The sequence below is a fragment of the Macaca nemestrina genome, chromosome 4, assembly GCF_043159975.1.
Source record: "Macaca nemestrina isolate mMacNem1 chromosome 4, mMacNem.hap1, whole genome shotgun sequence".
Lineage (NCBI taxonomy): Eukaryota > Metazoa > Chordata > Mammalia > Primates > Cercopithecidae > Macaca > Macaca nemestrina.
Window position 1 is genome coordinate 143,036,060 of NC_092128.1, and position 24,624 is coordinate 143,060,683.

General features: G+C 54.6%; 1 protein-coding gene and 1 pseudogene across 1 annotated transcript in view; one reads left to right on the top strand and one right to left on the bottom strand.

The window, feature by feature from the left end:
• Positions 1 to 2: 2 nt before the first annotated feature.
• LOC139362941 (guanine nucleotide-binding protein subunit alpha-11 pseudogene) lies at positions 3 to 3,864 on the bottom strand (annotated as a pseudogene).
• The window catches only part of LOC105466323 (general transcription factor II-I repeat domain-containing protein 1-like), a 43,262-nt gene continuing 22,341 nt past the window's right edge, over positions 3,704 to 24,624 (top strand). Inside the window, 8 exon segments of the mRNA XM_071094155.1 lie at positions 3,704 to 3,785; positions 3,849 to 4,047; positions 5,697 to 5,746; positions 5,918 to 6,019; positions 8,269 to 8,352; positions 9,455 to 9,514; positions 9,517 to 9,637; positions 10,220 to 10,248. Of these exon segments, the coding sequence (XP_070950256.1) occupies positions 3,704 to 3,785; positions 3,849 to 4,047; positions 5,697 to 5,746; positions 5,918 to 6,019; positions 8,269 to 8,352; positions 9,455 to 9,514; positions 9,517 to 9,637; positions 10,220 to 10,248 (727 nt within the window).

Here is a 24,624-nt window from a genome sequence, read left to right on the forward strand (position 1 = left end):
CATTGTATAGAATATTCTTTTTTAAATAAGGTTGAAATTATCTGAAATCAGGACAGTGTAATATACAAGTATCACTGGGTCCCATCTGCCAGGCCAGCCGCAGGATCTGCTGCCACCACTGGGGGACATTGGCAAGGGAATGCCCCTCTAGGGGAGCTGGGGGACCCAGGGCATGGGTCTTGTGGTGGCCAGGGGCTGCTGCCGCCTGGGCGTGACATGGTCAGAGAAGGTGGTCAGCACTCATGAGAAAGCATTGGCAGGTGAGATTCACCAAAGTAAAAACATACACCCCACACGTGGTCCCACACGTGACACGGGTGGGGATCAGCTGCCCGTTCCCCGACCTGAGGGTGTCACTGATGTGAGAACCACTGCCTGGGACTCTACTGGGGCAGGCACCCCTACCCCAGGCCTGTAACACCCACCTCTGCTTTTTTGAGGGGTCAAGGGATCAGGCACTCAGACCCAGAGGACCCAGGCCAAACGGTTTGGTGGCCTCAACCTGGCTCTGGGATGCTTGGCACAGCCCCCTCCCCTGGAAGGGCTAATACTAAGCACCCCAGCCTGCACGCTGGGCGATTCCACCCTTGTGCCAGGTCCAGGTCCCCTTGTGCGATCTGGGCCCTCAGAGATGCCACAAGTCTAGGCCCCCTAGAGGGGTCCGCTGCCGGCAGTGGATACACTGGCCCTGCCAGGGGTGGCACCATCTGCTCCCCCAGGGCACGGCCGGGCCCCAGCACTCACCATGGGGGTTTCTGGCGCCAACCCTCTTAAGTAGACACTTGGCACAAAAAAAGGACGCTTCTGGGAGAGACAAAAGCGGAAAAGTGGCGAGGGGCGCGGGGACGCTGCCCGGTTTCCCAGTGGGGCTGATCACCAGAAATGTACCTGTCTCCTCCACAGGGCTCCCCCTCTTCTCCCGCCAGAAGCCAGCAGACAGCCCTGCGCAGAAGAAGACCCGGGCAGGTGTGACAGTGGCAGGCGGGAACTGCTGGTCGGGGTGGTCTTATTTGGGGGACGTTTCTTTCTTTTTTTTGAGATGGAGTCTGCTCTGTCGCCCAGGCTGGAGTGCAGTGGCACGATCTCGACTCACTGCAAACTCCGCCTCCCGGGTTTACGCCATTCTCCTGCCTCAGCCTCCCGAGTAGCTGGGACTACAGGCACCTGCCACCTCGCCCGGCTAGTTTTTTGTATTTTTTAGTAGGGACGGGGTTTCACCGTGTTATCCAGGATGGTCTCGATCTCCTGACCTCGTGCCTCGGCCTCCCAAAGTGCTAGGATTACAGGCTTGAGCCACTGCGCCCGACTGGGGCTGTTTCTTTTATAATCTGCCAAGGCCAGAAGCAGCTGTCCAGGGTCCCAGAATGGCAGGCGAGGGCAGCACGGGCGATCCATCCTGGGACAGCTGTGCGAAGTCCAGACCCACAGAGTGCTGCAGTGGTCAGTCAGCAGCAGGCGAAAGAGCCACCTCCCCAAAAACAGTCCCCTCGTTCCCCACCTTCCAAGTCTCTGGGGGAGAACCAGTCTGGGTGCCTCAGTGCCTAAAGGGGCCCCGGGAGGCGGTCCCCCGGGCTGTGGCTCAGTGCGCAGCCGTGGCCTGGCGGGCTCCCCATCAGACCGTGGCTGTGGCCAGCCAGGCCTGGAAGCTGCCAGGGCCGGTGCCTGCTGCCACCTTCCACGTGGCCCTGGCCAAAGTGCAAGTGCTGGCTTCCCGCTCCTCGGGGGCGGACACAAGTACTTGGTACAAGGCCGGAGCTGCGGGCCAAGTCCCTCTCTCTACCTCTCCGGTACACACCTGAGAATATGCTGTAAAAGTCCGCACCCCACCCTCACTGTTTCCAAATTGGGGACAACACAAAGCAGAACAAAACGAAAAGAAATGGCCCCATCCAAGTGGCCTTTCTCTGAGTGTTACTGGGGACCATCCTTCTAGCCTCCAAGTCCACGTGGGCTCCAGTGGGGTGCACTCCAGCTGGGGCAGGGTGGCCGTGCAGCCCTCTGGAGCCCCTGGGCAGCCTGGAGTGGCCAATGTCGCCCCTGGAGGCACAACCCAGAGGAGCCCCGAGCCCCCATGACTCCAGCCCAGGGACCCTTCCCATCCTCTGCAGAGGGATGGGGTACCTGGCCAGAATAGAGGACCCTGGGCGTTTCTTCAACCTGTGAGGTCAGGCGTTCTTTTTACTCAAAAAAAAAAAAAAAAAAAAAAAGTTTAGGCACTTCCCAGGGTGAGCGACTGAGGGAGTCCCCCAGCCCCTCTTCGGGAGTCCAGTGGGCAAAACACAGCATTGAGTTGTCAAGAGGCCAGGCGCACTGGGCGTCAATAACTTTAAAAAGGGGAAAAAATGTTAGTCCCCGAGTCTCCAGGCCTTTCGTGCTGAAGAAGAAAAGAAGCGGGGAAGAGAAAGAAAAAGCACGTGGGGTTGGAAGGACAGTCGCCGGAGGCTGCTGGAGTGGGGACCCCCATGCTGGCTGGCAAGGGGCTCCGTGAGGCCCAGAGTCGCTGGGGACACGGGGCACTCGTGTGTTTTATGTTTCGTTGGTTTTTTTTTTTTTTTTTTTTAGAAAAAAGCGAGTCATAAGCCAAGGCCGGAAAAAGGCTGCCTTTGCCCGTTGACAAAAGGTGAGAAGGCGCGCGAAGTGTTCGGAGAGATATACATCCCCTGACAACTGTGAAATAAAAACCATTTGTTAAAAATATTAAAAAACAAACAAAACAAAGACAACGCCTCCGCAGGCAGAGGCCCCGGCCCGGGCTCAGCAGCGCCACCCGGCGGCAGCCGCGGGCTCGGTGTGAAGGAAAGTTTGTCCGGGCCCTTGTCTCCGTCCGGTCTCCCTGGGCCTGGGCGCTTTCAGACCGGGTTGTGCTCCTTGAGGTTGAGCTGCAGGATGGTGCCCTTCACGGCCGCGAGCACGAAGCGGATGTTCTTCGTGTAGATGATCTTGTCGCCGTCGGGGTTCGTGTCCACGAACATCTTCAGGATGAACTCCCGCGCCGCTGGGCGTCCCGCTGGGGCCCGTCCAGCTCGGGGACGGAGCCCACCAGGTGCGAGTACAGGATACTGTCCTCCAGCAGGTCCTTCTTGTTGAGGAAGAGGATGACGGAGTTCTGGAACCAGGGATAGTTGACGATGGTCCGGAACAGGGCTTTGCTCTCCTCCACCCGGTTCTCCTTGTCCGACTCCGCCAGGACTTGGTCGTATTCACTGAGGGTGACGAGAAACAGGATGGACGTCAGGTTCCCAAAGCAGTGGATCCGCTTCCTGGAGCCGACCGCTGTCCCCGCACATCCACCATCCTGAAGATGATGCTCTCCAGGTCGAAAGATGCCGGTGGTGGGCACGCGGCCCCGCAGCGCGTCCTGCGGGGTGGGCAGGTGGCCCGAGGCGGCCCTGCGGGCAGCGTCCGTCAGGCAGTACTTGGCCGGGTCCGAGAGCTGGCACTGGCGCCTGCGGTCGCAGCACTCCTGGATGCCAGGGTCGTCCCACAGGGTCCTGATGGCGCTGACGTACCAATGCTCGAAGGTGGTCACCTTCTCTGCGTCCACCTCTCGGATCAGGAGCCACTGGCCTTGTTCTGCTCCTCCTTGTGGAGGATGTTCAGCATCTCCACGGCCCGGATCGTGGCCTGGATGGCGGTGAAGATGTGGTAGACGAGCTTGGTGAAGCCGCGCTTGGCCTCCTCCGAGTAGCAGGCGCCCTGGACCATGCGCGTCTGTTTGATGAAGATGCTCTTCCCGCTCTCGCCCCTGCCGAGCAGCAGCAGCTTGAGCTGGCGCCGGGCGTCGCGCTCGTCCCCCGCAGCTGCTTCTGGATCTCGGCGTTGATCCGCTCCTTCACCTCATCGCTCAGGCAACGCGCCATCACGGACTCCGGCCGCCGCCCACCGGCCCCCGCCCGCCCTGCCCCGCCTCGGCCGCCGCCTGCGAGCCGCCGGGTCCCCGCTGGGGCAGCGCCAACCGCGGACTCCGGCGCTGCCGCTTAGCCTGCGCTGCCGCCGCAGCCACCGCCAACCGCAGCCTCTGCAGCCGAGCGACAGCGCCCGAGTTGGGTTTTGTTTTTTTGTTTTTGTTTTTTTTTTTTTGAGACGGAGTCTCACTCACTCTGTTGCCCAGGCTGGAGTGCAGTGGTGTGATCTCGGCTCACTGCAACCTCTGCCTCCTGGGTTCCAGCGATTCTCCTGCCTCAGCCTCCCAAGTAACTGGGATTACAGACGCCCGCCACCACACCTGGCTAATTTTTTTGTATGTTGTTTAGGAGAGACAGCGTTTCACCATATTAGCCAGGATGGTCTCGATCTCCTGACCTCGTGATCCGCCCGCCTAGGCCTCCCAAAGTGCTGGGGTTACAGGCGTGAGCCACCGTGCCTGGCCAATCTGAAACCTTTTCTAGCTCCTGAGACTGTGGTTCAAGGCAGGGCTATGCTTCCCCCTCCCAGCCCTGGCACTGTACAGAAGCCTAAGAGATGCCCACTGCCAGAGCGGGGACCAAATCCTCATCTACCAGGGACCCAGGGGGTGCCCTCCCTGAGAGTTTGGCCCTTGGTCTCACTCCCAGGCAGAGACTCCTAGGTGCTGCTGCTTGATTACCCCTGTGACAGAGAGCTCATTACCTCTCCAGGCTTATTACCTCTCCAGAAAGCTCATTACCTCTGCACTCCATGGCCCACCCTGCCATCCCCCGACAGCCCCGCTCTGGCCAGCATGATTTTCCCAGTGTCCTCTACCCACCACAAACCCGAGCCCCCCAACAGGCTTGCTCTAAGGGGACAAGTTGTGCTGCAGATGGGGCCTTAAGAAGCAGTGCTCTATGATAAAGAAGGTTGACTCATGTCTGGCAGGGCTTTCTGGAGTCTGTGGAGCTAAAGACATTAGCAGAATACAAAGCTGGGCTTGGTCACTGGCACTCCTGACTGCAGTGACACAGCAGCTCTCAGATGTGAGCCGTAGATCTCAGACCTTTCCAGAAGCTCAGAGTTCTTGCTATGTAGTGGGCCCCCACTGTTTCTACTCCTTTTCTTTTCTTTTCTTTTTTCTTTTCTTTTCTTTTCTTTTCCTTTCCTTTATTTTCTTTTATTTTCTTTCATTTTGAGACACAGTCTTACTCTGTTACCCAGGCTGGAGTGCAGTGGCGCTATCTCAGCTCACTGCAACCTCTGCCTCCTGGGTTCAAGCAATTCCCCTCCCTCAGCCTCCCAAGTAGCTGGGATTATGGGCACCTGCCATCATGCCCAGCTAATTTTTGTACTTTTAGTAGAGACAGGTTTCACCATGTTGGCCAGGCTGGTCTCAGACTCCTGACCTTAAGTGATCCATCCTCCTCGGCCTCCCAAAATGCTGGGATTACAGGCATGAGCTGCTGCACCAGACCTCGTTTCTACACTTTAAACCAGCTCCACGGGAGGCCCCCTGAGGCCGCCTGCTCCAATCCCCGGCAGTGACAATCGTGCAATGTCCTGGGAGCAGGAGTGAGATATCAGACAGTTGTGTTCAGGACTGGGCGGGTCTCACTCCCAGCTGGACCCTTCAAGCCCAGCGCAGCCCCCCAGATTCCACACATGGGGCGACAGGGACTCCAGGCCTGAACTGTGCGGACCCAGGAGGGTCCATTACAGGGATATGCAGACCAAGGCCCAGAGGGGAGGGCTGGGCAGTCCCACAGATGCTTGGAGGGACCTCTAGCCCCACTTGTGTTTTCCAGGCCTGAGCTGCTCAGTGAGGGAGTCCAAGAGCCCATCATGGAGAGTCAAGGTACCCAGCGTGGGGTCGCAGGCTGTGGTGTGGGCGGGCAAGGGAGGGCCCCAAGGGCTTCTGCCACCAGCCCCTCCTCCTGCTGCCTCTGTCCTGCTCCCATCCTGGCCCTGGCATTCTCCCCACACCACCGCACTGGGTTTCCCCTAATGATGCCATCTTGGGTCCCAGGAACTGCCTCCTCACTTGGCTTCTCTCCCCCTGCCCTGCCCCCAGAGAGGGACTCCGGGGACCCTCTGGTGGACGAGAACCTGAAGAGACAGGGCTTTCAAGGTAAGGTTGAGCTCAGGGGGAGGTCTGTTGTCCCAGCACCATGACCTTGACCTGGTTTGGGTTTGGAGGGCCAGGCTGGAAGTGGGGAGGAGCTGGCCCCCAACCTCAGGGCCTAAGGAACCAGGCAAGCCAGGTTGGCAGCCCAGGCCTGGCTGTACCCTGCCAGCTCTGTGTTAGAGACTCCAGGGGAGAGGGGGTGCCTACAGGTGGATGGTGGGGGGAACTGGGTGGTGGGAGAGTACAGGGCCCAGGAGCCTGTCTGCTCCCCGCCGCCGGCCGTCCCCACTGAGGTAGCTGACACGCCCACTCCTTATTCAGCAATCAGCTGTGGTCTTAGTGCTTTGAAATCAGAATAGGAGCCAGGTGCCGCACCTCACGCCTGTAATTCCAGCACTTGGGGAGGTCAAGGAGGGAGGATGGCTTGAGGCCAGGAGTTCGAGACCAGCCTGGGCAACATAGACCCTGTCTCTATATCTATTTTTAAGAAAATAAATCAGAAGCCGAGTGCAGTGGCTCGCGCCTGTAATCCTAGCACTTTGGGAGGCCGAGACGGGCAGATCACTTGAGGCCAAGAGATCAAGACCAGCCTGGCCAACATGGCGAAACCCCGTGTCTACCAAAAATATGTAAGAATTAGTCGGGCAAGTTGGTGTGCACTTGTGATCCCGGCTACTTGGGAGGCTGAGGCAGGAGAATCGCTTGAACCTGAGAGGCGGAGGTTGCAGTGAGCCGAGATCGTGCCACTGCACTCCAGCCTGGGCAACAGAGCAAGACCCTGTCTCAAAAAAAAAGAGAGAGGGAAAGAGAGAAATGGTGGTCTTGGATCCTTCCGGCGCGTGCTGACACTTTGTTTGTTTGTTTGTTTGTTTAGATGGAGTTCTACTGTTGTCGCCCAGGCTGGAGTGCAATGGCACAATCTCGGCCCACTGCAACCTCTGCCTCCTGGGTTCAAGCGATTCTCCTGCCTCAGCCTCCTGAGTAGCTGGGATTACAGGCATATGCCACCACACCCGGCTAATTTTTGTATTTTTTTGGTATAGATGGGGTTTCACCATGTTGGACAAGCTGGTCTCGAATTCCTGACTTCAGATGATCTGCCGGCCTCAGCCTGCCAAAGTGTTGGGATTACAGGTGTGAGCCACTGCGCCCAGCTTTTTGTTTTTGTTTTTTCTGAGACAGAGTCTTGCTCTGTCTTCCAGGCTGGAGTGCAGTGATGCAGTCTCAGCTCACTACAACCTCCACCTCCCAGGTTCAAGGGATTACCTTGCCTCACCCTCCCGAGTAGCTGGGATTACAGGTATGTACCACCATGCCCGGCTAATTTTTGTAGTTTTAGTAGAGATGGGGTTTTACCATGTTGGCCCAGCTGGTCTCCAACTCCTGCCCTCAGGTGATCCTCCCGCCTCGGCCTCCCAAAGTGCTGGCATTATAGGCATGAGCCACTGCACTCGGCTTCTGATTTCTTTTCTTAAAAATAGATAGGGCCCAGGGTCCTAGATAGATAGACCAGGGCCCTCTGGGCCTTGGTCTGCATATCCCTGTAATGTCGCGCCTGGCCACACTTGGGAGTTTTTAATGGGTGAGGGTGGCTCAGTGGCTTATGCCTGTAATCCCAGCTGAGGCAGGTGGATCACTTGATCTCAGGGGTTTGCTGCCAGCCTGGGCAACATGGCGAAACCCTATCTCTACCAAAAACACAAAGAATAAATTAGCCAGGCGCAGTGGCACATGGCTGTGGTCCCAGCTACACAAGAGGCTGAGGCAGGAGAATCACTTGAGCCTGGGAGGTGGAGGTTGCATTGGGAGCTGCCAGGCCCGTCCGCTGTGTCTGTGGGGACTGCCCATCCTCCACCGTCTGCTGGATCAGCTGGGCTTCCATTCCTTCCTTGTCTCCAGCCCCCCAGTGACTTCATGAAGCCCCCGCCCCCTGCTCGCCAGCCCGGGGCACAGGACTCCGCACTCCATGGTGCCCCTCCCCTCCGGGGCTTATTTATTGGTTTGGTGGTTTTCAAATGTCAACAATTAACTTAATTTCCAAGTCATCACTGTTGTGGTAACAGTGCATGTCCTTCTGGAAAACACACATCTCCATCAAGACGTTGGTGCTGAAGGACCTGAGGGGCCCACTCCAAAGATCCGTTAATTGTCAGAGAAGGAGTTCCCCATAATTAGAAAATCATCTTCCTTAAAAGTCACCAAATGCCTTTTCACTGAACAGCCCAAACCCATAATCGTTTTGCGCTTTGCAGAATATTACGACGCAAGGCTCTCCCGGATCTACATCGCCCACACGCTAAGGGAGCAGGTCCAGGAGCTTTTCAATAAGAAATACGGTAAGCAGCGCAGAACCCCCCGGGGAGGGACACGCAGCTGCTGTGGGCAGAGAAATGGGAGGTTTCCCAGTTCCAGTCGAGGGCATTTCTGGGGAAACGATCCACCCCTTTACGTGTATGTCTTGAGCATTTACTATGTGCCAGGCACTATCTCAGGCACTGGAGATACTGCCATGAATAAAACAGACACAGTCCCTGTACTCATGAGCCTTGCAGACCAATGAGGTGAGACACGCTTTCAACTACTACACACAGAATTTAATAGACAGGGGCCTGGCTCGGTGGCTCATGCCTGTAATCTCAGCACTTTTGGAGGCTGAGGCAGGCAGATCACTTGAGCTCAGGAGTTCAAGGCCAGCCCAGGCAACATGGCGAAACCCCATCTGTACCAAAAATACAAAAAAGAAATTAGCCAGGTGCAGTGGTGCACACCTGTGGTCCCAGTTACTCAGGAGGCTGAGGCAGGAGAATCACTTGAGCCTGCGAGGTGGAGGTTTCAGTGACCTGAGATCGTGCCATTCCACTCCAACCTGGGCAACAAAAGCAGAACTCTGTCTCAAAAAAAAAAAAAAAAAAAAGGAGCATATGACATGGGAGCATATTGGTGTGGCTTTTTCCTTCTTTTCTTTTTTTTTTTTTTTTTTTTGAGACAGGGTCTCACCATGTCACCCGTGATCATGGTTCACTACAGCCTCAAACTCTTGGGCTTAAGCAATCCTCCTGCCTCAGCCTCCCAAGTGGCTGGAACTACAGGCATGCACCACTATGTCCAGCTATTTTTTAGAAATTTTTGGTAGAGACAGGATCTTGCTCTGTTGCCCAGGATGATCTCGAACTCTTAGACTTAAGTGATCCTCCTGCCTTGGCCTCCCAAAATGCTGGGATTACGGGCATGAGCCACCATGCTGGCCTTTTTTTAATGTTCTGATCAAATAGCTCACATTGTAATGCCTATACCTTTCCACGGTGCTACCCGAGACCTTTCTCGTGCCATTCACTCTCCTGCACGCATGTCTTTCCATCACACCCCTGCAATCCCATGTACACACACCCCACGCTGCCTCTCACTCCTGATGGGCAGGACCCTGCCTCTCACCCACAGGGGAAGTCTTGGGTATCAAGTACCCGGTCCAGGTCCCCTACAAGCGGATCAAGAGTAACCCCGCTCCGTGATCATTGAGGGGCTGCCCCCGGGAATCCCGTTCCGAAAGCCCTGCACCTTCGGCTCCCAGAACCTGGAGAGGATTCTTGCCGTGGCCGACAAGATCAAGTTCACAGTCACCAGGTACTCAGGGGGAAGGATGAGGGTGAAGAGGCGGGACTAGCTCAGATGGAGGCTTATACCTGCGAATCCTTAGCCTTTCCCTAGGTCCTGCTCTCCCTACTGGACAATGTGGCTCTCCTGGAGCCATCCTGGGTCCTGGGGGTGGCCAGAAAGGGACTGCAGGCCAGCCCGAGTGCAGGGAGCCCTTCAGAAGTGGGACTGGTCACCCCACGATGGCAAGGGCAGCCTTCAAGGGCATCTTCAACCTGTTCAGCAACACCCGCTCACTGCACCCCCAGCCCCCGGGAAAGGCATTCAGCCCCCGTCAGAGGGATTTGCCCAAGGTCCCAGGGCCAGCCAGGGCAGAGCCTGCACAAGGCCCAGGTCTGCGTCCTGCAGAGTGACACTGCCAATGCCAGCACCCTGCCACATTGTCTCAGTGTCCTGCACACAAAGAACCCCAGGGCAGCTTGTTAAAATGCAGATTCTGCTGCCGTAGGTCTGGGGTGCTCCCAGGAGAGACCGAGGCCACTGTATCCCAGGGGTGTCTTCCTCATCCCCCAGGCCCTCCCCATGACACCCCTGCCTCTGTTTCTCTTCTAGGCCTTTCCAAGGACTCATCCCAAAGCCTGGTAAGAGGCACTGGCTGTGGAGGGGCACTGGGAATAGGGCCCAGTCATGGTGCTGGGGGCTGGAGCTAAGCCTGCTGTGGGGCACAGGTTCTGGGGGCTGGGAACAGAAGCCAGGCCCCTGCCTTTCTTTTTTTTTTTTTCTGCGGCAGAGTTCTTTTCTGTCAACCAGGCTGGAGAGCAGTGGTGTGATCTCAGCTCACTGTAACCTCCACCTCCCGGATTCAAGCGATTCTCCTGCCTCAGCCTCCTGAGTAGCTGGGATTACAGGCAACTGTCACCACGCCTGGCTATTTTTTGTATTTTTAGTAGAGACAGGGTTTCACCATGTTGGCCAGGCTGGTCTCAAACTCCTGACCTCGTGATCTGCCCGCCTCAGCCTCCCAAAGTGCTGGGATTACAGGTGTGAGCCACTGCGCCTGGCTATTTTATTTTATTTTATTTTATTTTGTATTTTTAGTAGAGACGGGGTTTCACCATGTTGGTCAGGCTGGTCTTGAACTCCTGACCTCAGGTGATCCACCTGCCTTGGCCTACCAAAGTGCTGGGATTACAGGCATGAGCCACTGCGCCCAGCCACTATTTTATTTTATTTTTAAGACAGAGTCTTGCTCTTGTCACCCAGGCTGGAGTGCAATGGTGCGATCTTGGCTCACTACAACCTCTGCCTCCTGGGTTGAAGCAATTCTGCCTCAGCCTCTCGAGTAGCTGGGATTACAGGTGCCCGCCACCATGTCCAGCTAATTTTTGTATTTTTAGTAGAGACAGGGTTTCACCATGTTGGCCAGGCTGGTTTCCAACTCCTGACCTCAAGTGATCCACCTACCTCAGCCTCCCAAAGTGTTGGGATTACAGGCGTGCGCCACCGTGCCCGGCCTAGGCCCCTGCCCTCCTGTTTAGCCACCTCACCTGGGCGCCTGACCCAGGTAGATGGAGGAAGGCTAAGCTTGAATGTGGCCCCACATCCTGGGGAAGAGAAAGGAGTGGTGGTACCAGTGATTTCTAAGTTTTACCCAGTCTGGGTTCAGGAGGGAGGGGTCAGGCCAGGTCAGTGTGCCCACGCCTGATAAAGGGGGTCTGGTTGACCTTAGTGAATAGATGAGGTTGTCGGTGAGTGGGTTCCTAACCACAGAAGGAGGGGTGTCTCCATGGGAACTGCAAGCGTGGTGGTAAGATGTGGGGGGTGTCTACGCCGCCTTCAACAGTGCAGTGCCTCTCCTGACCCTTTTTTTGTGTTTTATGTGTGTGTGTGTGTGTGTGTGTGTGTGTGTATATATATATATATATATATTTTTTTTTTTGAGACCAAGTCTCACTTTGTTGCCCAGGCTGGAGTGCAGTGGCACAATCTCCGCTCACTACAACCTCCATCTCCCAGGTTCAAGCTATTCTCCTGCCTCAGCCTCCCGAGTAGCTGGGATTATAGGCACATGCCACCATGGCCGGCTAATTTTTGTATTTTTGGTAGAGATGGGGTTTCACCATGTTGGCAAGGCTGGTCTCAAACTCCTGGCCTCAAGTGATCCTCCTGCCTTGGCCTCCCAAAGTGCTGGTATGACAGGCATAAGCCACCATGCCCAGCCTCCTGACCCTTTTTAAGCCACCCATCCACCTCCATGTCCACCATGGGTTGTGCCCTGGCCTCCCAAACCCAGATTTGCAGAGGCTGTCCCTGCAGGGAAACATGCCACGTGGTGAGCACTAAGGACTGGCCAGAGCCTCCAGGGTGGGCCAGGCATTGTGGCTCACACCTGTAATCCCAGCACTTTGGGAGGCCAAGGCAGGAGGATCACTTGAGGTCAGGAGTTCGAGACCAGCCTGACCAACATGGTAAAACCCCGTGTCTACTTATAATCCAAAAATTAGCCAGGCATGGTGGTACGCAGCTGTAATCCCAGCTACTTGGGAGGCTGAGGCAGGAGAATCACTTGAACCCAGGAGGCAGAGGTTGCAGTGAGCCAAGATCGCACCACTGCACTCCAGCCTGGGCAACAGGGCGAGACTCTGTCTCAAAAAAAAAAAAAGTACCTAGGGTACAGTGATGTGGCGGCTGCCGACAGGCCGTGGGAACCCCCAGAAGGGGGATCAGGAGGGTGAGGGGTAGTTGGATCCTGGAGTAAGGAAGGCCGTGCTTGGGCCTCAGGGGAAGATGGGACTTTGAGAGGCAGACAGGAGGGTGGGCTGTGTTTGGCGGGGTGAACGGCAGGGGTTGGGGGGTCACTGGATGCCAGAAGTGTGTTTCCGGAGCTCTCAGAGGGGCAGAATGGTCAGGTGATGTTGGAAAGGTAGAGACAGTGGAAGCTGCAGCAGCACAATGCAGTGAGTGTGGCTCTGGTGGGCACCCAGCTGAGAGGTCACTGGGTTTCTGGCCCTGCACTGGGTGCTGTATGCAGGTGCCTTTCACACGTATTTCAGGAGGTCCTGCTGGGGCAAGGCGGTGTTCTAGGAACCAGGGTTACAGCGGAGTGCAGACAGAGGAGGCATCTCATTTAGGCTTCACACCTAGGAGGTAGATGCTAGAGCCCACCTTACAGAGGGGGAAACTGAGGCTCAGTGTGAGTGACGTGTTAATACTGTATGTCCCAGGGCTAGCAGGTGGCCATGGCCCCAGCCCTCAGGGATGGCATTGGCACCCAAGCCAGGTAGCCGCCTGGAGAACCAGCTCCACACTTACTCATGCCTCTAGTCATGCTGGGCTGGGAACATGTCCAGGCTCCTGGGAGTCTCCAAGGGTTCACCAGAGGTCACAGAGGGCTACTCCTGCACAAACATGGGCTTTTCTCAAGCCCTCCCTCGCACGGTCCCCAAAGCCTGGCCTGGGCCAGCACCGGCAGTTCCAAGGTGAATTGGAGTGGAAGCTGGGGTCTGCTGGGGGAGGCAGAGGCAATAGCAGGCCCCTTCATCTGGTGGCAGGTGTCCCAGGGCAGGTGGAGGGGTGGCACATAGTCTGTAAAGAGGCAGGTGGCTGGGGCAGTGCCCAGGAATCAGCCTTCAGGGTCCCAGGCAGCGTATGGGCCATGGGAAAGCGCCGTCTCGTTCAAGTGCCTGTACCCACCTGACTAGCTGTGGGAATCTGAGCCTTCACTTCCTTATCACTAAGACAGACAAGTACACCTGCCTCGCCATGTGATCTGAATATGGAAAAAGACGGGCAGTGCCAGGTGAGCTGGGAAGACTGTTTTCCCCCAGTTGCCTTTTTTCTTTTTCTTTTCTCTTTTTTTTTTTTTGGAGATGGAGTTTAGCTCTTGTTGGCCAGGCTGGAGTGCAGTGGCATGATCTCGGCTCACTGCAACTTCCGCCTCCCAGGTTCAAACGATTCTCCTGCCTCAGCCTCCTGAGTAGTTGGGATTACAGGCATGTGCCACAGCATCCGGCTGATTTTTTGTATTTTTAGGCACCCTAACATGGTGAAAGGCCAAGCTGGTTGGCCAGGCCAGTCTCGAACTCCTGGCCAGCCTCAAGTGATCCGCCCATCTTGACCTCCCAAAGTGTTGGAATTACAGGGGTGAGCCACCGCACCCAACCGCCTTTTTGTCCTCGTTTGCAAATACAGAATGGACCTTAGTCTGCACACTCAGAAGTGCGAGACATGTATTTTTATTTTTCTAAAATTGAACTTGACTCCAACCAAAAGCCCCCAATGCATAGTGGCAGAAACTTTATCTGAGTCCATTTTGGATCATCATTTCCCTTGGGCTTGCGCCAGGGCCTGGAACCTTCTGTGAGGCCCACCCAGTAGACTCCTGCACAGCACAGAGAGACTGAGCATGAGAAGGTCCATGCTTGAAGAAGGCCTAACAGTGGGATGTCGGTGCAAGGATGGGAGAGTGGAAACCGAGAGGTGAAGAGATGACTGTGGCACCCAGCAGGGAATTCCCAGGAGGGTGAGGCTTCGGGAAGTTTCCAGGGGGACAAACCCTGTTAAGAATGGCTCTAGGGCCAGGCGCGGTGGCTCATGCCTGTAATTCCAGCACTTTGGGAGGCCGAGGCGGGCAGATCACGAGATCAGGAGTTCGAGACCAGCCTGGCCAACATGGTGAAACCCCGTCTCTACTAAAAATACAAAAAAATTAGCTGGGCATGGTAGCAGGTGCCTGTAATCCCAGCTGCTCGGGAGGCCGAGGCAGGAGAATCGCTTGAAACCAGAAGGCGGACGTTGCAGTGAACCGAGATCGCGCCATTGCACTCCAGCCTGAGCAACAAGAGTGAAACTCCGTCTCAGAACCACCAAAAAAGAAGAATGGCTCTAAACCAGGAACAGTGGTTCACCCCTGTAATCCCAGCACTTTGGGAGGCCAAGGTAGGAGGATCACTTGAGGCCAAGAGTTTGAGGCCAGCCTGGGCAACATAAAAAGACCCCGTCTCTACAAAAAATTTAAAAATTAGCCAGGCACGGTGGCACGCACCTGTAGTCTCAGCTACTCAGGAAGCCGAAGTGGGAGGATGGCTTGAGCCCGGGAGGTGGAGGTTGCGGTGAGCTGAGATTGTGCAACTGCACTCCAGCCTGGGTGACACAGCATGACGCCATCTGAAAAAAAAAAAAAAAGAATGGCTCTGAGATTTTTTTTAGGTCACTTACTGAAGGCTCCCATGGAAGCCTTTCCTAACAGAACCACCATGAGAAGGTGAAAATTCTGAAAGAGATTATGCTTTTTTTGTTTTGTTTTGTTTTGTTTTATTGTTTTCAGATGGAGTTTTGCTTCTTGTCGCCCAGGCTAGAGTGCAGTGGTGTGATCTCAGCTCACCGCAACCTCCACCTCCCAAGTTCAAGTGATTCGCCTGCCTTAGCCTCCCGAGTAGTTGGAATTATAGGTGTGCACCATGACACTAGGCTAATTTTTGTATTTTTAGTAGAGACGGGGTTTCACTATGTTGGCCATCTCAAACTTCTGACCTCAGGTGATCAGCCTGCCTCAGCCTCCCAAAGTGCTGGAATTACAGGTGTGAGCCACCACGCCTGGTTGAGATTGTGCTTTTTTGAAGATGAATCAGTCGTTAAATTGCAAGAGCTCCACTGCACCCTGAAGCTGTGGGCCTCCCCAGTGTAGGGTGAGAGTACAGCCACTCCTGGGCTGGTTTTGTTCTGGGTCAAAAGAGATGACTCAGACCAGACGTGGTGGCTCATACCTATATTCCCAGCATTTTGGAAGGCCAAGATGGGAAAAATCACTTGAGCCCAGGAGTTTGAGACCAGCCTGGGCAACAGAGAAAGATCCCATCCTGTAAAGACATTTTTAAAAATCAGCCAGACATGGTAGGGACGAACGACTGTATTCCCAGCTACTCGGGAGGCTGAGGTGGGAGGATCCCTTGAGCCTAAGAGTTGGAGGCTGCAGTGAGCCATGATTCCAGCGTGCATGACAGAGTGAGATCTTGTCTCTAAAAAAAAAAAAAAAAAAAAAGAGAGAGAGAGAGAGAGAGAAGCCCAGAATGTCTTTAATGTTTTCCTAACTGGGGATATCACATCTGCCCTCAGTGCCTCAGTTTCTCCATTACAATCTAGAGGCCCTGCCTCTCTGACATGCTGAGTGGTGAGCAGGCGTCTGGCTGGAGAGGAAGGCATACTTGGACTTGGACCAAGCCTCAGAGGGCAGTGGGTGAATTTCAGGCCTCAGGTCAAGGGAGCCGTGGGCCAGGGATTTCTAGCGGCCAGGGGTGCTGGAAGGCACCAGGCTGAACTGGAGGGGACCTGGTGGGGGGCCTGGGGTTGCAGAGGGATGGAGGAGCTGGGTCCCCCAATTTGTACCAGAAGGAACTCTAGCCCTGCCTGCAAGGGGCTGAGACAACCCACACTTGATCCCGGGGCTGAACACCATTTGTAGCTGGTAGCTCTATAATGCCTAGCCAAGCCACACGCCACCTGCCTACAGTGGCACTGAATTAAATTAGAGAGACTGCCAGGTGTGGTGGCTCATGCCTGTAATCCCAGCACTTTGGGAGGCCGAGGCGGGTGGATCACGTAAGGTCAGGAGTTCGAGACCAGCCTGGGCAACATGGTGAAACCCTGACTCTACTAAAAACACAAAAATTAGCCAGGCATGGTGGTGCATGCCTGTAATCCCAGCTACTTGGGAGGCTGAGAAAAGAGAATCACTTGAACCTCGGAGGCGGAGGTTGCAGTGAACTGAGAGACGCGCCACTGCACTGCAGCCTGAACAGCAGAGTGTAACTTGGTCGCAAAAAAGAAAAGAAAAAAGAAAACCCAGGACAGCTAATGGGGGCTGTTCAGGATACGCTGGGAAAAAGTGGTGGTGACTAAGGCAGGAGAGACCCTCTACCCAGGTAGCTGCTATAATATTCCATCCAAAGAACATTCTAGTAGGTCATAAAAACCTACAGGGGGCTGGGCATGATAGCTCATGCCTGTAATCCCAGCGCTTTGGGAGGCCAATGCAGGAGGATTGCTTGAAGCCAGAAGTTGGAGATCAGCCTGGGCAGCATAGCAAGACCCCATCTCTAAAAAAAAAAATTTTTTTTTAATTATCTGGGCATGGCGGTGGGTGGTGGTGTGTCCCTGTAGTCCCAGCTACTCAGGAGGCTGAGGCAGGAGGGTCACTTGAGCCCAGGAGTTTGAGGCTGCAGTGAGCTGTGATCACAATGATCACATCACCTCACTTCAGTCTGAGTGACAGAGTGAGACCCTGTCTCTAAAACACACACACACACACATACCCTAAAGAGATATGCAAATATATGCCCATGGTATAAATTTGGAAAATACAGAAATCTAACAACCCAGATGGCTGTTCATTTTTATGATGATACATTTCTTCCAGATTTCCCCCCAAGCTTATTAATTTTACATCTCACTGTTCTTCTTTCTATAAATTTACACACTTAACCTTAAAACATAAACATGTTCCCAGGTCTTTAAAAAGCTCTGTTTCTTCTTTAGCCTGTATCATGGTTATGTAACTACCCTGTGCCCCAGTTATGGACATCTGAGCAGCCGCTCACACCACAGACACCTAACACTCACGTCACACTTTTTTTTGAGACGGAGTCTCACTCTGTCGCCCAGGCTGGAGTGCAATCGTGTGATCTCAACTCGCTGCAACCTCCACCTCCTGAGTTCAAGTGATTCTCCTGCCTCAGCCTCCCAAGTAGCTGGGATTACAGGCACCCATCACTACGCCAGGCTAATTTTTGTATTTTTAGTAGAGACAGAGTTTTGCTGTGTTGGCCAGGCTGGTCATGAACTCCTGACCTCAGGCGATCCACCCGCCTTGGCGTCCCAAAGTGCTGGGATTACAGGTGTGAGCCACCACGCCTGACCCCATCACACTTACGATTTGCTGGTTACAAAGCCCACTCACGTTACCGTGTCATCTCCCCGAGTAGCCGGACTTATTGGAGGGGACTGAGGCTCAGAGATATTAAGCAGCTTTCTCAAGGCCACACAGTGTAGTGTGGCAGAGATTTGAACCTAAGTCTTTACCATTTTATTATACTTCAGAACCCAGGGCAGGGTCTCCCACTAGCCTAGGGCTTGGTGTTGGTTCCTGAAGTGGGTTGTGGCCGCACCCTCTTTCCCCACCACCGCTCTGGTCTCATCCACACTGGGTGGCTCTTTGCTGTCCCCTCCTGGCTACCAGCAGCTATTACAGAGGTCCTGCCTATGTAAACCTTTAGACTCATAGTTAATCCTCTGGGTTCATTTATTTGTACATCAAAAATGTATGGAGGGCCAGGTGCGGTGGTTCACGCCTGTAATCCCAGCACTTTGGGAGGCCGAGGCGGATGGATCACAAGGTCAGGAGAACGAGACCATCCTGGCCAACATGGTGAAACCCCCGTCTCTACTAAAAATACAAAAATTAGCCAGGCGTGGTGGCGCGTGCCTGTAATCCCAGCTACTTGGGAGCCTGAGGCAGGAGAATCACTTGGACCCGGGAGGCAGAGGTTGCAGTGAGCTGAGATTGTGCCACAGCACTCCAGCCTGGCAACAGGGCAACAGAGCAAGACTCTGTCTCAAAAAAAAAAAAAAAAGAGAGAGAGAGACAAAAAGCCCGCAAGTGAAGCCCAGAGAGAAACTTACTACAGGAGGTGATCGGTTGCACTAGCCTCTGCTGGGAGGTCAGTCCTAATGCCTGAGACTAGATGGAGGGGCTAAGCAACAAGTTGCAGTGGGATGGTTCAGAGCAGTTTTGGGGGAAGAGGTAGGGACCAGAGTGGAATAGTGGACTCAGGAGAGAATGAGAAAGACAAGTGATTAAATCTGCCAAGGACAGATCACCGTTTAGAGGGCAGGAGAGAATGAACAAGAGTGGAGAGTGGAATGGATGCAGAGGCCTTTATATTTTTGGTGAAGGGAGGTGGCAGAGTCTTGCTCTATCGCCCAGGCTGTAGTGCAGTGGCATGATCTCAGCTCACTGCAACCTCTGCCTCCTGGGTTCAAGCGATTCTCCTGCCTCAGCCTCCTGAGTAGCTGGGTTTACAGGCACGTGCCATCACGTCCAACTATTTTTTGTATTTTTTAGTAGAGATGGGGTTTCACCAAGTTGGCCAGGCTGGTGTCAAACTCCTGACCTCAAATGATCCACCCGCCTCAGCCTCCCAAAGTGCTGGGATTACATATGTGACCCACCACACCCAGCCAAGAGAGGGTTTTAGAGGTAGGAACAGCAGCTGCATGATCTTCAGCATATTCAGTAGAGAGGGAGGTGAGTGGTGGGAGAGGAAGGAGGATGGGGGGAATGGCAAGAAAAGGAGTACCCTACTTAGAAAAGGAATGAAGCTGGGTGTGGTGGCTCATGCCTATAATCCAGCACTTTGGGAAGCTGAGGCAGGAGGATCACTTGAGCCCAGGAGTTTGAGACCAGCCACGTAGCAAGACCCCATCTCTATTTTTCTGGAAAAAAAAAAAAAAAGAAAGAAGAAGAAGAAAGAAACAGGATGGGTGGAAGAGGGTTGCTAAAGGCTCATGCAAGATCCTCTCTGCCTGAGGGATAGGGGAGGGACAGTGGACTGAATGTCCTCATGGGGATGAAGGACGGTTGGGGTCAGGGTCCTAGAGGGAGGGCTGGAAGGAGGGAAGGAGACGGCCAGAAAAGGATGTAGGACACAGAGGTGCCATCGTGGATCACCAAGAGGTTCAGTACTGGCCAGAGGGAGGAGAGGAGGTCAAGGCACGTGTGGGGCACTTGGGAGATGCATCTGTGCCTGCACACAGCTGAAATCCCCAGGAAATAAGACAGGAGCAGGATGGGTTTCTGCAGCCAAGGCGAGACCAAAGTGCCACCTCACTGCCACCCTCAGTAAAGACTAACTTGCCCTTTCCCCCAACTCCCCTTCCAGAAGTAGCTCGCTCTCCTCTGCGTGCCACACATCGGGGGGTCAGGGAAAGCTCCCCCTCCTTGGAGAACTGGTGTTCCTTAGGCCAGGGGCCAGTCCCTGCAGAGATGAGGAGCTGGGAAATCCCCTCCTCCCATCTCGCATGTCCACGCGTGCCAGACCCTGTGCTGCGGGCTTTTCACACACAGCTTCTTAGACGCTTAGCCTGTGAGGCGGGTGCTGTTGTCCTTCCCATTTTGCAACTGAGCAAACAGCCTGAAAGAGACAAAAACCAGGTAGTTAGCAAGAGGCCAAAGCCATTCCCTGGTCTATGCTGTTCTGCAGCCTGAGCCTGGGGTGGCCAGGCGGGGTTGTGCAGTAGGGGGAAGGAGAATAGCCCCCAAAAATGCTGCCAGAATGGTAAAGGGCCTGGACTGCAAAGCTAGTGACTTGAACTTTATTTTGTGGCACTGACGGTTTTTCCAGTCATTGTAATGATACAATAAGATTTGCGTTGTCTTCAGGTTACCATGGTAACCGTACTTCCACCCACTGAGGGTGGATTGGAGAAGGCAAAAATAGGGCAGAGAAGCCAGGGAGGGTTGAGAAGGTCTGAACCCAGGCAATGGGCAGCTGGGCCCCACGAGGGATGGGGTTAGGATCTAGAGGCAGCAGCAGGGTGTGAAGAGGGCAGAAGGTTCTGGAAGGGTGATGGTGGTGCTGGTCTCCAAGGCTGGATCTGTGATCCTGTGAGACACATCCAGGGGCCCATGTTCAGTAGGTGAAACCTGAGTGGTATTTACTGCAGGCAGGGTGGCAGGCAGGCTGGGGGCCTCTCAGAAGCGTGGAGCTGGCAGAGAGAGACCTGCCCAGGGCGCCAGAGGAAAGGGCGACTGTGCAGGAACAGAGTAGACGAGGTGGGGGAAACTTTGGGTAGGAAGAGCTGAGTCAGGAGCATTGAGGCAGCGGTTTTCAAACCTCAGAAGCAACAGCAGGACCGGGCACAGTGGCTCAGCCTGTAATCCCAGGACTTTAGGAGGCTGAGGCGGGTAGATCACTTGAGGTCAGGAGTTCGAAACTAGCCTGGCCAATATGCTGAGACCCTGTCTCCACCAAAAAATACAAAAATTAGCCAGGCATGGTGGCAGACGCCTGTAATCCCAGCTACTTGGGAGCTTGAGGCAGGAGAATTGCTTGAACCTGGGGGATGCAGAGGTTGCAATGAACCGAGATCATACCACTGCACTCTAGCCTGGGTGACAGAGCAAGACTCTCCCAAAAACAAACAAACAAAAAACCGCCAGATGCAGTGGCTCATGCCTGTAATCCCAGCACTTTGGGAGGCCAAGGCAGGAGGATTGCTTGAAGCCAGGAGACCAGCCTGGGCAACATAGTGAGACCCTGTCTCTACAAAAAGAGAAAACAATGAGCCAGTGTGGTGCTGCACATCTGTACATCTGTAGTCTCAGGTACTCGGGAGGCTGAGGAGGGAGGATCGCTTGAGCCCAGGAAGTCAAAGCTGCAGTGAGCTATGATCACACCACTGCACTCTAGCCTGCGAGACAGAATGAGACCTTCTCTTTCAAAAGAAAAAATTCTAGAATTGTTCTTGAATAGCAGTGGTTAACATTTTTTAAAAAGCTTTGGAAGGTAGTGAACTCCCCATCGCTGCAGGCATTTAAGCAGAGATTGAGCTGCCACTCACCAGCTAGGCCGCTTCCCATAGGGCTTGCTGCAGGAGAGGAGAAAGGGACAGGAGAGCCCTGCCCGTTTGGGAGGGGCTGCGGGGAGGACTAGAACCAAGGGGGGGCCCCTCTACCCACCAAATCCACTTCTCTTTGCTGCTTCCCACAGCTCCTCCCTGCACATGGGCCGAGCCGCCCCTCTCCAGCTCCCTTTTGGGCAAACACAAGGGCTCTCCCCGGACCCAGGCCAGCTTCCGCTCCTTTTAGTTCTCCTCTGACCCTGGGGGTACAGCCATCCCTGCCAGCTTGAGGGGACTCTGGGAAGGCAGCGCCCCACCTCTCCTTCCCCAGAGCAGGGGCTTCAGACCCAGGGATGGTGCAGAGCTGCCAACTTCCTGTGTGACTCCAGCAAGTCAGGCTTGCCTACCTGGGCCTCAGTTTCCCAGTAAAATGGGAAGAATTGCCCATGCCACGTCTGCCTCCCCTGGGGCCACCCTGGAGTGCATAACCAGGTGAGGAGGAGGGATGGGCTGTCATGAGTGGGACGTGGTGAGGCAGACAGGCTGGCCAGGCTGGAGCGTGGACGGCCTGGGAGGCCTGGCTTTGCAACATGGACTGGGCCCTTCAGACCTGGCCCTAGCAAGCTCTTTTGCTGATGTCCCCATGACTGAGGAGCCCATACAGCCCCACTGGTCGGGGCCAAGCTCTTGGCGGGCTCCAGTTTTATCTAGGACATCCCCACATCGTCTCCTCTGTAAACGTTCCACTTTCATCTCAATTTAAGGAACTATATCAAATTGCATGCTGCTAGCTGGGTGCAGTGGCTCACGCCTGTAATCCCAGCACTTTGGGAGGCCAAGGAAGGAGGGTCGCTTGCATCCAGGAGTTCGAAACCAGCCTGGGAAACATAATGAGGTCCTGTCTCTACAAAAAATAAAAAATTAGCCGGGCATGGTGGTGTGTGCCTATAGTCCCAGCTACTCAGGAGGCTGAAGTGGGAGGATCGCTGGACCCTGGAAGTTGGAGGCTGTAGTGGGCTATGATTTTGCCACTGTACTCCAGCCTGGGCAGCAGAGTGAGACCTTGTCTCAAAAAAAAAAAAAAAAAAATTACATGTCGCTGAGGAAGATCATTCCACCTACACTCACCTACCTCTCTCCGCACCAGAATTGTTTGAGGCCCATTTGGAGAAGCTCAGCTGTGGGGGAAACGCCTGCCAGGCAGAGGGCTGTGATCCCTTTTCAGGGGGTACAAGTGGAGAAAGGCCAGAAGCCTCAAATACAATAGCACCACTTGTCATCGTCCTCTTTGATCTCCTGCTAAGCCTCTCTCTTCTGTGGGGTCTCCTGTCACCCAGTGGGTGCTGTGGTGGGACAGGCTTCCTGGAGAGGATGAGCTGAGCCAGGCCTGGATGCTAGTGTAGGATTGACCTCTGCAGAGGGTACTGGGGGGACACGGGGAGGGACTGAACAGTGGCAGGCACAGGGATAGGTCCCTTTTTGCCTTCTCAGGAACCAGTACCATCACTTTTGAGCTGTGTGATCTTGGATAAGTTAACCTACTGTCTCTGATCTTGGATAACTTAACTTGCTGTCTCTGATCTTGGATGAGTTAACTGTCTTTGGGCCTCTATTTCTTTGAGGTGATACAGAACAAGGGCATTCTCCATGATCCTCCCTTCTGCTGCCCAAGACCTGAGAGTCATTTCCTTGTCCCCAGTCACACACAGGCACACACCCTCTGGCCCCTGCCTCCCTCTCTCAGCCTTCCCCACCCCCTCTCCACCCTTCCAACTCTGTCTTGAGCTCTTGAGAGCTCTTTTTTTTTTTTGAGACGGAGTCTCGCTCTGTTGCCCAGGCTGGAGTGCAGTGGCACGATCTCGGCTCACTGCAAGCTCCGCCTCCCGGGTTTATGCCATTCTCCTGCCTCAGCCTCCTGAGTAGCTGGGACTACAGGCACCCACCACCACGCCCGGCTAATTTTTTGTATTTTCGGTAGAGACGGGGTTTCACCATGTTAGCCAGGATGGTCTTGATCTCCTGACCTCATGATCCGCCCGCCTCGCCCTCCCAAAGTGCTGGGATTACAGGCATGAGCCACCACACCCGACCATCTTTCTCGAGTTTCTAAAGAGATCGCAATTCCAGCACCAGTCACATGTTTCTCCACTGAAATGTGTCTGCTTGTCTTTGTTAATTAGGGTTCAGTAATGATCTCCCTTCTGCCTTCCCAGGGAAAGCTGGCATCTGCGGGGCGGGGCTTGGAGGCCTTTGTGGGCAGACGAGACGCCCTACTGCCAGGCCTAGAGTTGGCCCAGTGCCTAAAGTGGCAGAGTCAGCCATGAAATGATGGCATGTTGGGGAGACCCTGCCCTTTTCTGGCTGTTAGGGACTCAGCTGGGGTCATTACAGCCCCATCCTGCCCCCAAACCTTCCACATGTCGGGGAAGGGAACCCCACGCTTCTTTGCCTTTATTAGACAGGGGCTTCCAGGCTGGGCGCGGTTGCTTATGCTTGTCATCCCAGCACTATGGGAAGTTGAGGCAGACGGATTGCTTGAGCTCAGGAGTTCGAGACCAGCCTGGGCAACATGGCAAAATCCCATCTTGACAAAAATTAGCCAGGCATGATGGCACATGCCTGTAGTCCCAGCTACTCAGGAGGCTAAGGCAAGAGGCTCACTTGAGCCCAGGAAGTCAAGGCTGCAGTGAGCCGTGATGGTGCCACTGCACACCAGCCTGGGCAACAGAGCAAGACCTTCTCTCAAAAAAAAAAAAAAAATTAATTAAAATAAAAGTAAAAATAGACAGGGGCTTTCTGGCCCCAAAAGGGAGCAGGGTTGGGGGTGCCTTTAGAGTCTCTTGCAACATCCCAGAAAGCCTCCCACAAACCCTTTCCCCAACAGAGACCACCCAAGCTGACAAGAGCAACCCACACCTTTATTTAGGCTGGAATGAGATCAGCACCGAGGGGTCGCCAGGCACCTTGTGCCGAACAGAAGCTGATGAGTGTGTCTGAGCCACCGAAGTAGAGCAGGGGCAGGGCGGTAACCATGGCTCAGTACATGTGGTTTACTGGGTGTACCGGATCCTTCTAGCCTTGTGGGGAGGGGTGTGGTGACAAAGGAGGAGGGAGGTGGAGGTGGGGGGACACGCAGGCCTAGCCCTCTAAGGACCTTCCCGTCATGGAGAGGGCTCAGCGCCGCCCGCAGAGGATTTCGTGGGGTCCAACAGAGGCCTTGGGGACTCAGGTACAGTCACTCACCCATGCACGGGCACAGGTGTCTCCACTGGGGCCAGCACTGTGCCAGATGCTGGTCTTTTATTATTATTCCATTATTCTTTTTGTTTGTTTTTGTTTTGTTTTGTTTTGTTTTGTTTTAGAAACAGAGTTTCGCTCCTATTGCCCAGGCTGGAGAGCAG